At 53.6% G+C, this 11838-nt stretch overlaps 3 protein-coding genes across 7 annotated transcripts; 1 reads left to right on the forward strand and 2 right to left on the reverse strand.

The window, feature by feature from the left end:
* Positions 1-1334: 1334 nt before the first annotated feature.
* Positions 1335-5021, reverse strand: LY6G6C (lymphocyte antigen 6 family member G6C). The gene is made up of 3 exons (XM_016121681.2): positions 3980-5021; positions 2457-2567; positions 1335-1976 (listed from the first exon to the last, which is right to left on the reverse strand). Exons 1-3 carry the CDS (start codon positions 4029-4031, stop codon positions 1762-1764), a joined length of 378 nt encoding a protein of 125 aa, XP_015977167.1. The 5' UTR covers positions 4032-5021; the 3' UTR covers positions 1335-1761.
* Positions 5022-5176: 155 nt separating this feature from the next.
* MPIG6B (megakaryocyte and platelet inhibitory receptor G6b) lies at positions 5177-8445 on the forward strand. Of its 5 annotated transcripts, none has more exons than XR_001594074.2 (6): positions 5181-5456; positions 5651-5998; positions 6157-6247; positions 6604-6644; positions 6762-6860; positions 6989-7105. XR_001594074.2 is itself a non-coding variant. In XM_016121675.2 (6 exons), exons 1-6 carry the CDS (start codon positions 5396-5398, stop codon positions 7091-7093), a joined length of 726 nt encoding a protein of 241 aa, XP_015977161.2. In that variant the 5' UTR covers positions 5184-5395; the 3' UTR covers positions 7094-7215. The 5 variants fall into 5 exon arrangements, 4 of the variants coding, with proteins under 4 accessions (XP_015977162.2, XP_015977161.2, XP_015977159.2 ...); XM_016121675.2 differs by having other exon boundaries at positions 5184-5456; positions 6781-6860; positions 6989-7215; XM_016121676.2 differs by lacking the exon at positions 6989-7105 and having other exon boundaries at positions 5177-5456; positions 6762-6922.
* Positions 8446-8559: 114 nt separating this feature from the next.
* DDAH2 (dimethylarginine dimethylaminohydrolase 2) lies at positions 8560-11771 on the reverse strand. The gene is made up of 7 exons (XM_016121677.2): positions 11552-11771; positions 10367-10726; positions 10152-10251; positions 9957-10030; positions 9684-9803; positions 9044-9193; positions 8560-8876 (listed from the first exon to the last, which is right to left on the reverse strand). The coding sequence occupies exons 2-7, from the start codon at positions 10661-10663 to the stop codon at positions 8760-8762; spliced, it is 858 nt and encodes a 285-aa protein (XP_015977163.2). The 5' UTR covers positions 10664-10726; positions 11552-11771; the 3' UTR covers positions 8560-8759.
* Between the last annotated feature and the right edge of the window lie 67 nt (positions 11772-11838).

Raw genomic sequence — 11838 nt, forward strand, 5'->3', positions numbered from 1 at the left:
TTTGGCAAGAATGCCAAAAAACTGATGCTGGTCCTCTTCAATGTATCACATCAGAGGGTTCGCAATGTAAATGTGTTAACTCTCATCACTTGGTTTTAGAGAGGTGTTTTTTGAAGGGGCAGAGAATCCCTTTGGGTTCCTTGAAATCACATCTCTGCCTCAGAAGGCAATTCCTCCAACCAGGAAACCAACACCTCAGTCTCATTCTCTCTCTCAGCCTCAGTGCCCTTGCCTCATCACCATCCAGCCTGCATGGCAGCCCATCATTGCAATCAAGTGGAAACAGAGTTGGAGATATGACTTACACAACCCACAGGGACTGCTGCATTGGAGACCTGTGCAACTGCACTGTGGCAAGAACTGTGGCCCCGGCCTGCATCTTGGCTACAGCAGCCACCACGTTGGCCTGGGTCTCACAAGGACTGTGGAGAGGGTAGAGAGAGGAGAAGAAGGAAAGGGAACAAAGGAGATCTGAGGTGAGACGACGCACACTCCTCTGTGAGCCATTAAAATCTATTAACTACCCTAGAGCTGGCTAGAAAATTCCATCTCTCTTTTGTAAACGGGAGGGCCGAAGGAGTAATATGGGGACATCCAGGCTCTCTAGTTTGGCGTTACCAAGCATCAGTGGACTTAGTTATGATGATGCACTTCTTAACTGACTGAACCTAAAGGACAATGGAGAATCTGCCCTAAGTTACTCCTGGATCTTGTTGCTAAGGAGAACCTTCCTTAGCAACCAGGATCATCAAGGAGCAGGCTCTGGGCTAGGTGGGAGTCATCAGGAAAGAATGAGCCTGATTGTCTGGGTTGGTTCCCCTTTTCCTCATTTGAAGCTTGGCTCCCAATAGGACTCTTTTGAATTGAGGAAGGAAATAAATGTAAGCCTGTGATAGGAGGGTTGCTCAGTGCCCCACTTAGTAACCAGGCCAGGTGAGGTACTGACCCTGAAAGCAGGGTCCTGGGTTCCATCCCCATGCAACTCTCTTACACTTTCTGGGGAGCCTTCAAGACAAGCTGTATCTCCCTCTTGGCAGTACATCACAGATGTGGCCTAAATTTGAGATAAGGATTGTTTCTCCAAATGCTGGGAACTGTGTGCCACCCCCAGATACTGGAAGGGAGCATAGAGGCCTGAAAAACCTGTTTCTCCATTTGCCCCAGCCCAGCCTTCCAGGGAAACTCCCTGAAGGATTCTTGGGTAAGGGCAGGGGCTGAGAGTGTTAGTTCCTCGGAGGGGGGCCTCTAACAATAGGTATTCTGACAATAAATGCACCATTTATCAAACACAGACATTTATTACTCAAAATGGAAAGAGGTGAGTAGGGGGATGGGGTATGAATGACAGCCAATATTTGGGGAATCAGCCCTATACAGTGAGGTCATCAAATCTTTCCTTGGAGCCTTCCCTGAAGACAGGACAGAAGTCCCATTTCAGACCCAGATCCCAATCTCTCCCCAAGTAGGGCACAGTACAGTGCAGGAGACAAAGTAGGGAGCCTTTCTAGGGGCCAATGGAAGATCTGGAATGATCTAGAGGGAAATAGGAAGGGACTGGAGAAAAGCAGAGAGGAGGTTGTTGGGTGGAATGATGGATAGGGAGACCACTGTCTAATTAAAGAAATGTAAAGGGTCTGGAGAAATGTTTTTCTGAGCAAAGGGAGCTAGGGGGAGTCCATCGTGGAAAGCCAGGGGGTATGGAGACACAGGAGAGGGGCTCAGGTATGGCAGGTGAGAGGAGGGGCAGCCATGGAGTGAGTCTCAGTGCAGCAGCCAGAGGCCAAGGCCAGCTAAGGAGGTAAGGAGGACCAGGGCTAGGGCTGGGGTGGGCCGAGGGGCTGGGCTGTTGCAGTTGTCCTTGTTACAGCAGGTGGTGTTATAGGTCAGCCCCAGCTTGTGGCTGGTTTGGTTGAAAGCCTCCCGACAGGGCTCTTCTGGTGTGCCACAGCGAAGGTTGGAGAAAACCCACATCTTACCTAGGGATAGGAGTGGGCAGTGGGATCAGCCTGGATGAGTACCTGGCATTCCTGTGTCCACCTCCCCACCCCATGCACCCATCCAAGCTTCCTTCCTTCCCAACTCTGCCCTGGCTTTCCCTTCCTTTATTCCTTCTCAGTCTAATCTTCCTCCTGCATGCACTTCCATACCCTGCCCCTTCACCCCAATCCTGGTCCTATTACTTGCTGGCTATGAGGTCTTGTCCCCATTACTGTCTCTTTCCGAGGCTGTTTCCTCAGTGTAATAATAGCACTCACATCATAGGGTTGTCATGAACATTAATTGAAACAATTTATGTAAAGACATAGAGGGACCTGGCACATAACAATCCTTGGCCAAATGTTATCATTGCTGTCATTTTTCTGTTCCATCTCAGTTGTAGCCCCAAATGAGCCTCAACCCCAGAGTCTCCTATGGCTCCTACAGCTTCCTCTCCCCACGAAAGAAGGGGATATTACCGAGATACACATTTGTTGTCAGGCATTTTTGTCCTTGTTCCAGGAGACAGGACTGCCGGTCCACACAGCCCAGAACAGGGACCTTGTAGCAGGAGTGACAGCGAATGTCAGCTGGAAGACACAAGTTGGGCTGAGGTGATGAGGTGTCTGACTCACCTGGGGATGAGCCGAGCGAGGGGATAGGGTGGAGAAGAGCCAATGAAGCAGGTGTTCTGACCTGTTTGGTTTGGCAGGGACAGAGCAGGTGAGTGATAGAGAAAGAGTGGAAGTGGGTGAGGGTGGAGTTGTTGTTCTGTGCATGACACACACCCTAAATACCTTTATTCACTCCACTCCATCTGGGGATGAGTCAGGAGGAGCAGAGCTACCAACAAAAACGTGGTGCTGGAAATAAGTGAAAAGTGAGAATTCCATGGGATAGGAATGGAGGAGATGGGGAGAAGATGAAGGAATTCAGAAAAGGTCACAGAGACTTGAAATAGGAAGAAATAATAAAAATAAAAATCATGGAGGTTGCAACACTAGCAGAAATGGCTTGGAACTTGAGGCTGGCAAGAAAGCCACCTGTGGCCAGCTTTAGCAATTTACTCTTCACCTCCTGGGCCCACCAAGAGTATAGGAAGAGGAACCAGACCTAAATGGAATTCCCACCTCTCACCCCAGGAGCTCTCTGACAGAAAGGAATACTACCTGGGAGGCAGATTATCAGATTCTTCCTGGGCACCTTACCAAAATGGACAGGGTGGGTATAGAAGGTGGCACCCCCAAAGTTCCTGACTCAACTAATTCAAGGTTTGGACATGCAAGGTTTGGTGAAGGAGAGATTTAGTCCCAGGATGGAGGAGACTGGTGACTACCTCAGTGAAAGCCACCTCACCGGGGCGAGCAGCCCTGGAATTCTCTCCCTAGAAGGCTAGGGAAATCTTCCTGGTTTCCTAGGAAGTTCTAAGAGGTCACTGGCACCCTCCAGAAAGCTGTGTCCCTAGGGGTATGTGCCTCAGGAGGGGAGTGGGGAGAACTAGGAAAAAAACACTGCTCAAGGGACTGAGCTGCAAGTCCCTGTTGGAGTGGATGGGGGAGGGTGCAGTGCAAAAGAAGCTCCAGGCTGGATGCTTAGGTTTCTGGGAGGACACCCTGCTGGTACTGGTGGACAGAAGGAAAAAGCAGGTAAGCTAGATCCTGGAGAGTTTTGTATTGGAGTGGGATTGGCAGGGAAATTGGATATCAGGGTTTCCAAGTAGGGGACACTTTGTCATGGGGAACAGGGGACTTGGAGCCCTGGCCGGATAGAAGAGTGAGTCTTGGAGGTGGAGAGCATTCCGAAGGATGGAGATGTGGGTCCTTGAGAAATGGAGCAAGCACCCTGTCACAGGGGGGCCTGGTTCTGGAAGTATAGCAAGGCTGAGCTAACTGGAGCCAGGAATGCTTGGGATCCCAGTAGTGGGGAGTGTAGGGCAGCAGATGGGGCAGGGTGTAAAAGTCCTGACCGAGTCAACCAGATCCGTAGGGCCCCAGGTGCTCACCTGAGACCCAGCAGAACAGAGAAGACAAGACGAATAGCAGGTGGCCTTTCATGATGAGGGTCCCGAGAATGGTAGCAACTGCAGCAGCTGACGGAGTAGATTTTCAGGGATCCAGCTCCAGGAGTTGAGTGGCCTTTTGAGAATTTATAATCCTAACAGTCCCTCCCTTCTTTGCCTCTCTGATGGCCCCTCCTTCCCCATTTATGCACAGCCGATTGAGGAAAAGTGGAGGGGTGGGGAGGGGCTAAACAGGACTGGGTGGAGAAGTGGGAATGGGAAGGAGCAGGGAGCATAGGTGAACCATTTTGGTTCTTGGTTTCAGGCCAAGACACCTCTCTTGGCCCCCAGCTGACAACCCTGCCTGCCCAGTCCCCTGAAGGAGCATAACCAGAAGCCCCTATCATGTTACAGTGGCGTGGTCGTAACATCTGCTGGTTCCTGGAGAATGGACAATGAGGTGTGGCCCAAGATAACTGCCAAATTTGGGTCCCTGGGGGGCACTGGTAAGGAAGGACATGTGAGCAGAAATTTTGGATGGAAGAAGCCAAATTAATTTCCATTCAGCCCCCACTTGGTCTTCCCAACCCCTGCTCAGTCACAGGATAAGGGAAGTAGGGTTTGAGATGTCCCCAAGGGTTTCTGTGATGTCACAGCAGCAGAGGTACTGCCTGGGGCTGCCTGATAAGGAGAGGTTGCCTCAGTCCCCCAAAAGGTTCTCAGGATCTTGGCCCGCTCCACTTGGGTTTGGTCTCGTTCTGTTGCTCCAGTTCAGGGAGGGCCAATGAAGTCCTGGATGTGGGGCATGTGCGCCTGCTCCAAAGTGCCTTTCAAATCAAAACCTGCCTGTTTGGGTGAGGCACCACAGCTGGGATGGACAGCGTGGGCGCATAGGGGTGAGGCAGATGTTAAATAAGAATAGACATAGCAATGATAATGGCAAGTATTTCATGTTCCTATGTGTCAGTGGTTGTTCTAGTGGGGTGTGTGTGTGTGTGTGTGTGTGTGTGTGTGTGTGTGTGTTTAGTTCTCATGATAGGTATCACATAGATACTTTTACAGATGAACCAACAGGCCCAGGGAAATTAAGCCACTTGCCCACATCACACAGTTAGTAGCTGGCAAAGTCAGGGTTTGAACTCAATATACAGAATTAATAATGCTCTGACCATTGCTCCCCTACAGGAGTTAAAGCTTGCAAAAATGCTTGTATAAACATCCCGAGCACTAATCTTAAGTGAACACTGAAGTCTGTGAACTTGCCTGTGAGGATTCCCAAAGGGATCCGGGCAGCTGGTGGCTCCGCTGCCCTCTTATCAGAGCCCCCAGACCCTTGGATCCTCCCTCTCCTCTCACCCCGGTTTCCCTCCGGTCTTCTCGGCTGACTCATTCGCCTCCTCTCCCCACCACATCCCAGCCATGAGCCTGTTTCTGCAGCTGCTACCACTGCTGCTGTCGAGGGCCCAGGCAGACTCCGGGCGTAAGCCGTTCCTGGGAAAGTCGAGATGGACGAGGAATGACTGGGCAGGGGGAGGAGGAGACTGGGTGGTGGGATGTGTGGAAAGATCCAGGACAATGGGAGAGCAGAGGAGAGGCGAGAGGGAGGAGATGGGAGGGAGGAGGGTTGCCTCGCCCTGTGGATTTGCTCTAACCACTGATCCTGGCCTCCCCTAGTTTCCTTGGAGGGCCGTCCTGGGGACCGGGTGAATCTCTCCTGCGTAGGGGTCTCGTATCCTATCCGCTGGGCCTGGGCGCCTAGCTTCCCAGCCTGCAAGGGCCTATCTAAAGGACGCCGACCGATCCTGTGGGCCTCTTCGAGGGCGACCCCCACCGTGTCTCCTGTTCAGCTTTTTGCTGGCCGCCTACGCGCCCTGGACCCTGGTATACGGCGGCTGGAGCTTCTCCTGAACGCGGGGGACTCGGGTACCTTTATCTGCAGGGGCCGCCGCGAGGACGAAAGCCGGACAGTGATTCACGTGCTGGGAGATGGGGCCGATTGCAGGGCCCCGGAGCCTAGCCAGGGTAGGTCTAAGCCTTCGGTCACAGGGAGACTTAACTCGGACACACATCCTCTGGCAGAGAGGAGGGCCTTGGCTGGAGATTCCTAAGAGGCGAGGTAGCTTGTCTGTCCTTGCACCCCTGACCTCGGTATCTCCCACCCTTTCCCACCGTTCCCCCAGAGTCCGTGTATCCCCAGTTCCTGATCCCACTGCTGGGATCTGGGTTTGTGCTGGGACTCGGAGCCTTGAGCGTGGTCTGGTGGCAACTCAGGTGAGCACTAGGGGCGGGGCCTGGTTTAATGGGGCGGGGCCAGAGACAGGACGGGCAGAACCAGAACTTTCATAAGCAAAAGCTGGATATGGAGCCCAAGGGTGTGGTTTGGGGAACCTGGAAGGTCAGAACTTGGGGGCGAGGCCACAGGCTAGTGGGTGGAGCGCTGGCTCGGGAAGCGAAGCTAGAGGGGAGCAGGATCTGAGCATGGGAGGAACTATCTGTGGGGGCGGAATCTAGGTTGTTTTGCGGGTCAGAGCCTGCAAGTTGCTGGATTGCGGTTGGTGAGGCCTGGAGCGGAGAACAAGCGAAGACAATAATGGTGGCTCTCAAAGACTATTATACATCCCTTACAGGCGCTCGTCCCCGCACCCACTTCGACCACTCCCCAGATCTGGTGAGACTAACTCCACTCCATTTTCCTTCCCCTCCCCGCATATTTCTCACCCCTCAATTCCTGAGTCTGAGCCCTCGCTGGAAGCAGACCGTAGGTCACCTTCTTTCAATCCTTCAGCTCTGTCCCCCCCAAATAGCTCCACTTGTGAAAGATGAGCCCCAGAGGTCAGTAACGGAAGAGGAACCTAAAATTGCCGGGGACCTGGACCAGGAGCCGGTAAGGGCTTGGGGATGGGAAGGGGACTGCCCAGAATCCCTGAGAAAGTGGCCCAAGAGAGACAGAAGCCTGTATCGCCAAGGGATTCACACTTCTGAGATCCTCCTGCCTTCCTTCCTACCTTTCAGAGCCTGCTCTACGCAGACCTGGATTGTAGGGCTCTCAGAAGGCCTGGTGGGTTGTCCCCAGTGGTCCCTGCTGATGCCTCCACCATCTATGCGGTTGTCGTTTGAAGGAAAGCCTTTACTCCAAACCTCACAGGCTGTGGACTCCCACCTCTCCGTAAATGCACCCCCACTACTCCCCCCTACAGCCTCAGCTTCTTCTCTAAAAAAGGAAGGCACTATGGGATAGAAATGAGCAGTAGACTGGGAGTAAGGAGACTTGGGTTCCAGGCTCTCCCTGCCACTGATCTCATTCCTTCAGTTACCACAACTCTCCTATAACCTCCATGTCCCTTTCACCGCTGGTATCCTCTCTAAACCTCATCAAGCCCTGTCTCCCTGTCTTAAGACATTAACCACTTGTAGATAGTTGTCCCATCTCTCTCTATCTCTCTGCAGTCAAACTGTTTGATCCAGAGGCCTACACTCATCTCTCCTACTTTTTCACTCTCCTCTTATGAGGTTGCCAGTGATGTCCTAATGGCTATACTCAGTAGACATTTTTTAGCATTCATCTGGCTTGGTTTTTGATTACTCCCTTCTTTAAGCTGTTTTCATTTAATGCTGGTGAACCAAGTCCTGCCATTCTATTTGTCAAATCCATACCCTTCTTCATGCACAGCGCTGTCACATGAGTGTACTCTCCTCATTTCTTGTCTAGATTACCCAAAGCCCCACCTCATCCTCCTGCCCTTGCCCTCTTCCCTGAAGCCAGGTCCTGACAGCCTATATTTCAGTACTGCAGTATTTCTTCCCTTAACTTTCAGCTCTGGGCTCATGGGCCTTAGCATTGGGTACAAGGTGCTATAGCACTCTGTCTACTCCCCAGGCTTATTGCTGTCACACCATATGCACACAACATGCCAACCTTACAGAAATTCCTCCCAGGCCCCAAATGCTACATGCCTTTGTCCAGTGCAATTCTTTCTTCATGGATTGCCCTTTGTTTTCCTCCCCACCACCTGTCTGGATAACTGTTATTTATCCTTAGGGCTCAGTTCAAACTGTTGCCTTCTGGGAAGCCATTCCTGACCCTCTTTGCCCTACTGCATATATTTTGGAGCCCTGGGAGTCCCTTTATTTCTCTCATAGTAACAGCCTCCTGTGACTTGTTCCATCACAACCTGTATTTCAATTTGTAAGAAATTTTCATGTATTGTGAGTTCCTTGATAGCAGGAGACTGACCATTTTCAGATTACCACTGAGCCTCAGTATATGAGTGAACAAAAATATCCCTGAAAGCATTTTTTCTTCTCTGTCAACTAGGGGTGGGCTGGTAATCTACCAGTCTCTGAATCATCTGACAGCTGGATAAATTCAACAAGTGATCCACCCATACTCTCTCTTCTCTGCCCTGTACAAACTCCCCACAACAGAAATTCTATCCTGTCCCATTTTATGCCCAAACACCTATGACGGGGCTGGGCAATGAGTCAGTAAGTGCCTGGGGTTTGACGAATAAAAGAGGCCTCCTTCCCAGCACTATACCCAAACTGTCCCTCTACCCCAGTAAGACACCAGCCACAGCCTAGTCTAAAAGGTCAGTTCTATTTTATTAGTTCTGGGGGAGAGGACTCACCAGTGACCTCTATCCATTTTCCCACACTATGCCCTCCCCCTATCTTGTAGTGCCCTCTCCCCGCTACTATTCATCATCCTCTGTCAAACCCTCCTTCCCTTTCTACTCCCTATGCTTCCCTACCCCTGGCCCACCAGGACTCCAAAGCTAGGCCTTCAGCTGTGGTGGCGTGTGCTGAGCACCAGGCAGAGGGAACTGAGCCCAGCACCTGCCTTCTCCAGTTCTGAGCAGGACACAGGTACCAGGGTGACGTCAGAGAGCTTCTGCAGTGCCTGCAGGGAGGACACAGAGTGGGGAGATGAGCGTGAGACCATTGCAGCCAGCTCAGAGTGGTCCCACCCTGGATTGTAGAGAAGGTACCCTTCCTTTCTTGCACTAGGAAGGTCTGAGACTCCTTCCTCTGGTTGGTGGTTGTGGTGGCGCTCCTCCCTTCCCTCACCTCCTGGCTGTTGGGCAGGTCCCCGCCTCCACGGTGTAGGAGGAAAGGGGGCACACCAGGCAACCCCGGTCGCAGAAAGAGACAATCAGCAGCTGCATCATCTGGGAGGGTCAGGGAAGCATAGGGATGGTCCGTCAACACTGCCATTGCCTGGAGCAGAGGAAGAAGGAAATATTCAAGACTCAGAGCTGCTCCACAACTGAGCTCAGCTGCCCTATCACCTATAAGGGATAGAGACAGTTACAATGGTAGAATAATGACAGCAAGCACATAGGGCTTACTATGTGTTAGGCGCTGTTTTAAGCACTTTAATTACCTATGCTAATTTCCACCTTGAACTCACATATGCAGTTCTTTCTACCTGTAACTCTTCCCCCCTTCTCCTGCCCCCACCTGTCTGACCTATCCATTCTTCAAATCACCGCTTAGATGCCACCCTTGAGATTTTTGGAAGACAATGTTAATCGACCCTGTTCCCCAGTTTCCCAGCTCCCTGTTCCCCTATACTACTGGTTTTTGCTCCTATTTTCACAGTAGATGGACTTCTAGGTGAGAGCAGGAGCTGGATCTAATTCTGAGCCTCACAGCTGGGAGGTGGGCAGTGCCCCAACCTGCCCCACCCCAGCCCGACCCTCCTTACCCTGACAGCCTTTTGGGCAGCCTCACTGCTACCTGCCACCACAGTGCGGGGTCCCCCCATGCCGCAGAGCCCTCGCAGATGGGAGGGGCTCCAGACAGGCACTGTGGAGACTGCAAAGTCCTAGGGGGTACAAGGGAAAGTACTCAGGAATGCCGGAGAGGTGACACAGGCTGCATTCAACTCTCCCTCCTCAGAGCCCCCCTCCCCATGCCCTTCCAACCCCCATCCGTTCCCCGCTGCCTCCCACCAACCAAGGCTTGTCCCACTCCTCACTCGGAAAGTGTCTGCCACGATCTCCGCTCCTCGGTGATTGGTCCACTTGGACAGGCCTACGAAAAACTCCCGGCCTGGGGCCGCAGAGGTTTGAGGGCAAGAGGGAATGAGTTAGAAACAAGCCAGAGACGGCCCAGTCTCTCAAACTCTGCTTCCCTGTGCCAAGCCCCAAGGGTGTCAACACCTCAGCCTCACCAGTGAAGAGAACATCCGTGCCATCCAGCGTTGCGTTCTCATCCTCCATCTCCACAATTCGGAGCCCCAGGTCCTGGAGGGCTTTGCGGACTCCATCCACCTTAGGGCAAGAGAAGAGGGCCCGGGGCTGAGACATTCCCACCCCCAATGCTCTCCTAAAGAAGGGAAGTCCAGCACCTCCCTTCTTCTTAGCCCACCGCCACCTTGGCGCTCACCTCCGGCCTGCGAGCGGGGCTCCAGGGCCGCGTAATTAGGGCCGTGTCGCCTTGGATCACGGCGGTGTCACCGAGCAGCGGTCCCAGCGGCAACGACTCTTCAGGAGGCAGTTCTAGCAGCTGCAGCCCCAATCGCTGCCTCAGTTTACCCCCCAGCACCCCGTGCTCCCTCTGAGCTTTGGCCAGGTCCAGAGCCGGAAGGCCAGCCCCTGCACCCTCTCCCGACGCCAGGCTCTCTGGGACCCCCCGGATCAGGGCATGGGAGCAGCGGCCCAGCCCCTCCCCCGTTGTCCCCATCCCATCCACACGGACGACCCCTCTGGTCGCGCTGATTTCTTAGTTTCTTTTTATTTCACCTGTCTGGGAGAAGAGACAGAATGGGGGAGTGACAGAAACATGCAAAGAAGGGCGAAGGGGGGTGGTTAAGAACGCCGGGGTCTTCCTCCTGCCATCTTTGGACGCCCCTCCCACTCTTCCCCACCCGCTCCAGACCTTCCTCTCCTGCCCACCCCACTGCACCCGCACCCTCGCGGGTCTGCTTCTTTAGGGGGAGTCCAAGGAGCAAGATCGGGACCTTCTAATCTGCAAAACACCTGTTGCCCCTTGCTCAGGAGCTTCGTGAGGTTCCTGCCCGACGCCCCTCTTGGCAGCCGCTAGGATGCGCTCACTCCCCAAAAATGCAGCGGCCCCGCCCCCTTAACCCTCAGCTGCTCGCTGCGTAGGAACCCTAAGTGCGGCAGGGAACCCACAGAGGTTATGGGACAGGAGACAACTAGCGGGAGAGGGCCTGGGGGATGGAAGTCTTGGATGTCCGAATGATAAAGGGAGAGGGGCAAAGGAGGAGGAAATAGGGCCTTAGGAGTTAAAACATCCTCTCCACCTCGGCGGGTCAGTCTGGCCCTAGCCCGACCCAGTATAAACCAGACCGAGTCCCAGAGGACTGGGTGAAGTCTAAAACAAAATCCGAGGGGCGGGGAAACAGGGAGAGGCGTGGTTTCAGGAAACGGGTGCCACTCCAGGACCCAGTTCCCCGCTCTCCCCGTCTATCTTCCCCAAAGTCCACCCCACTCAGCTCCGCGCCCAAATGTTGGCCCCTCTGCACTCTGTCTAGTGAAGGTACGGGCCCAACACGCCCAGACTCCGGCCCCAACACGGTCCAGTCGACACCTCCCACCCCGGACTCACCTCCAGCTGCTACCCCCACTCCTGCCGCTCTGAATGTCGGCAAGGTCCCTCCCCCCACCGAGGACAGAGTTGGCGAAGATACTCCTAGTCTTCAAGCCTTAGGGACTGGAGCTCTGGCTTTGAGGGGTCCCTGCGCAGACGAGCTCAAATACTACAGTGGGGCGGGGGCGCGACGGTCTGGCGGCTCCCGGGCATTGTCTAAGCGGGACAAGGCGGGGCTCATCAAGGCCCCGCCCACTCTGTCCTGCTTTGCCGCGCCCATTCCTAAGGGACTGTGCTCAGTTCTG

Source organism: Rousettus aegyptiacus, unplaced genomic scaffold, assembly GCF_014176215.1.
Source record: "Rousettus aegyptiacus isolate mRouAeg1 unplaced genomic scaffold, mRouAeg1.p scaffold_m13_p_1, whole genome shotgun sequence".
Classification (NCBI taxonomy): Eukaryota; Metazoa; Chordata; class Mammalia; order Chiroptera; family Pteropodidae; genus Rousettus; species Rousettus aegyptiacus.

What these genes read in the sequence shown, in the direction of transcription:
- MPIG6B (XM_016121673.2), top strand. Translation starts at nt 5,396, where the DNA reads ATGAGCCTGTTTCTGCAGCTGCTACCACTGCTGCTGTCGAGGGCCCAG. An exon ending in GGCCCAGGCAGACTCCGGGC is followed by an intron (nt 5,457 to 5,650) that starts GTAAGCCGTTCC and finishes GGCCTCCCCTAG; the next exon opens with TTTCCTTGGAGGGCCGTCCT. An exon ending in TCGACCACTCCCCAGATCTG is followed by an intron (nt 6,645 to 6,780) that starts GTGAGACTAACT and finishes CCCCCCAAATAG; the next exon opens with CTCCACTTGTGAAAGATGAG.
- LY6G6C (XM_016121681.2), bottom strand. Translation starts at nt 4,031, where the DNA reads ATGAAAGGCCACCTGCTATTCGTCTTGTCTTCTCTGTTCTGCTGGGTC. An exon ending in TCTGTTCTGCTGGGTCTCAG is followed by an intron (nt 2,568 to 3,979) that starts GTGAGCACCTGG and finishes TGTGTCTTCCAG; the next exon opens with CTGACATTCGCTGTCACTCC. An exon ending in GACAACAAATGTGTATCTCG is followed by an intron (nt 1,977 to 2,456) that starts GTAATATCCCCT and finishes TCCTATCCCTAG; the next exon opens with GTAAGATGTGGGTTTTCTCC.
- DDAH2 (XM_016121677.2), bottom strand. Translation starts at nt 10,663, where the DNA reads ATGGGGACAACGGGGGAGGGGCTGGGCCGCTGCTCCCATGCCCTGATC. An exon ending in TCGTGGCAGACACTTTCCGA is followed by an intron (nt 9,804 to 9,956) that starts GTGAGGAGTGGG and finishes TGTACCCCCTAG; the next exon opens with GACTTTGCAGTCTCCACAGT. An exon ending in CTGCCCAAAAGGCTGTCAGG is followed by an intron (nt 9,194 to 9,683) that starts GTAAGGAGGGTC and finishes CCTCTGCTCCAG; the next exon opens with GCAATGGCAGTGTTGACGGA.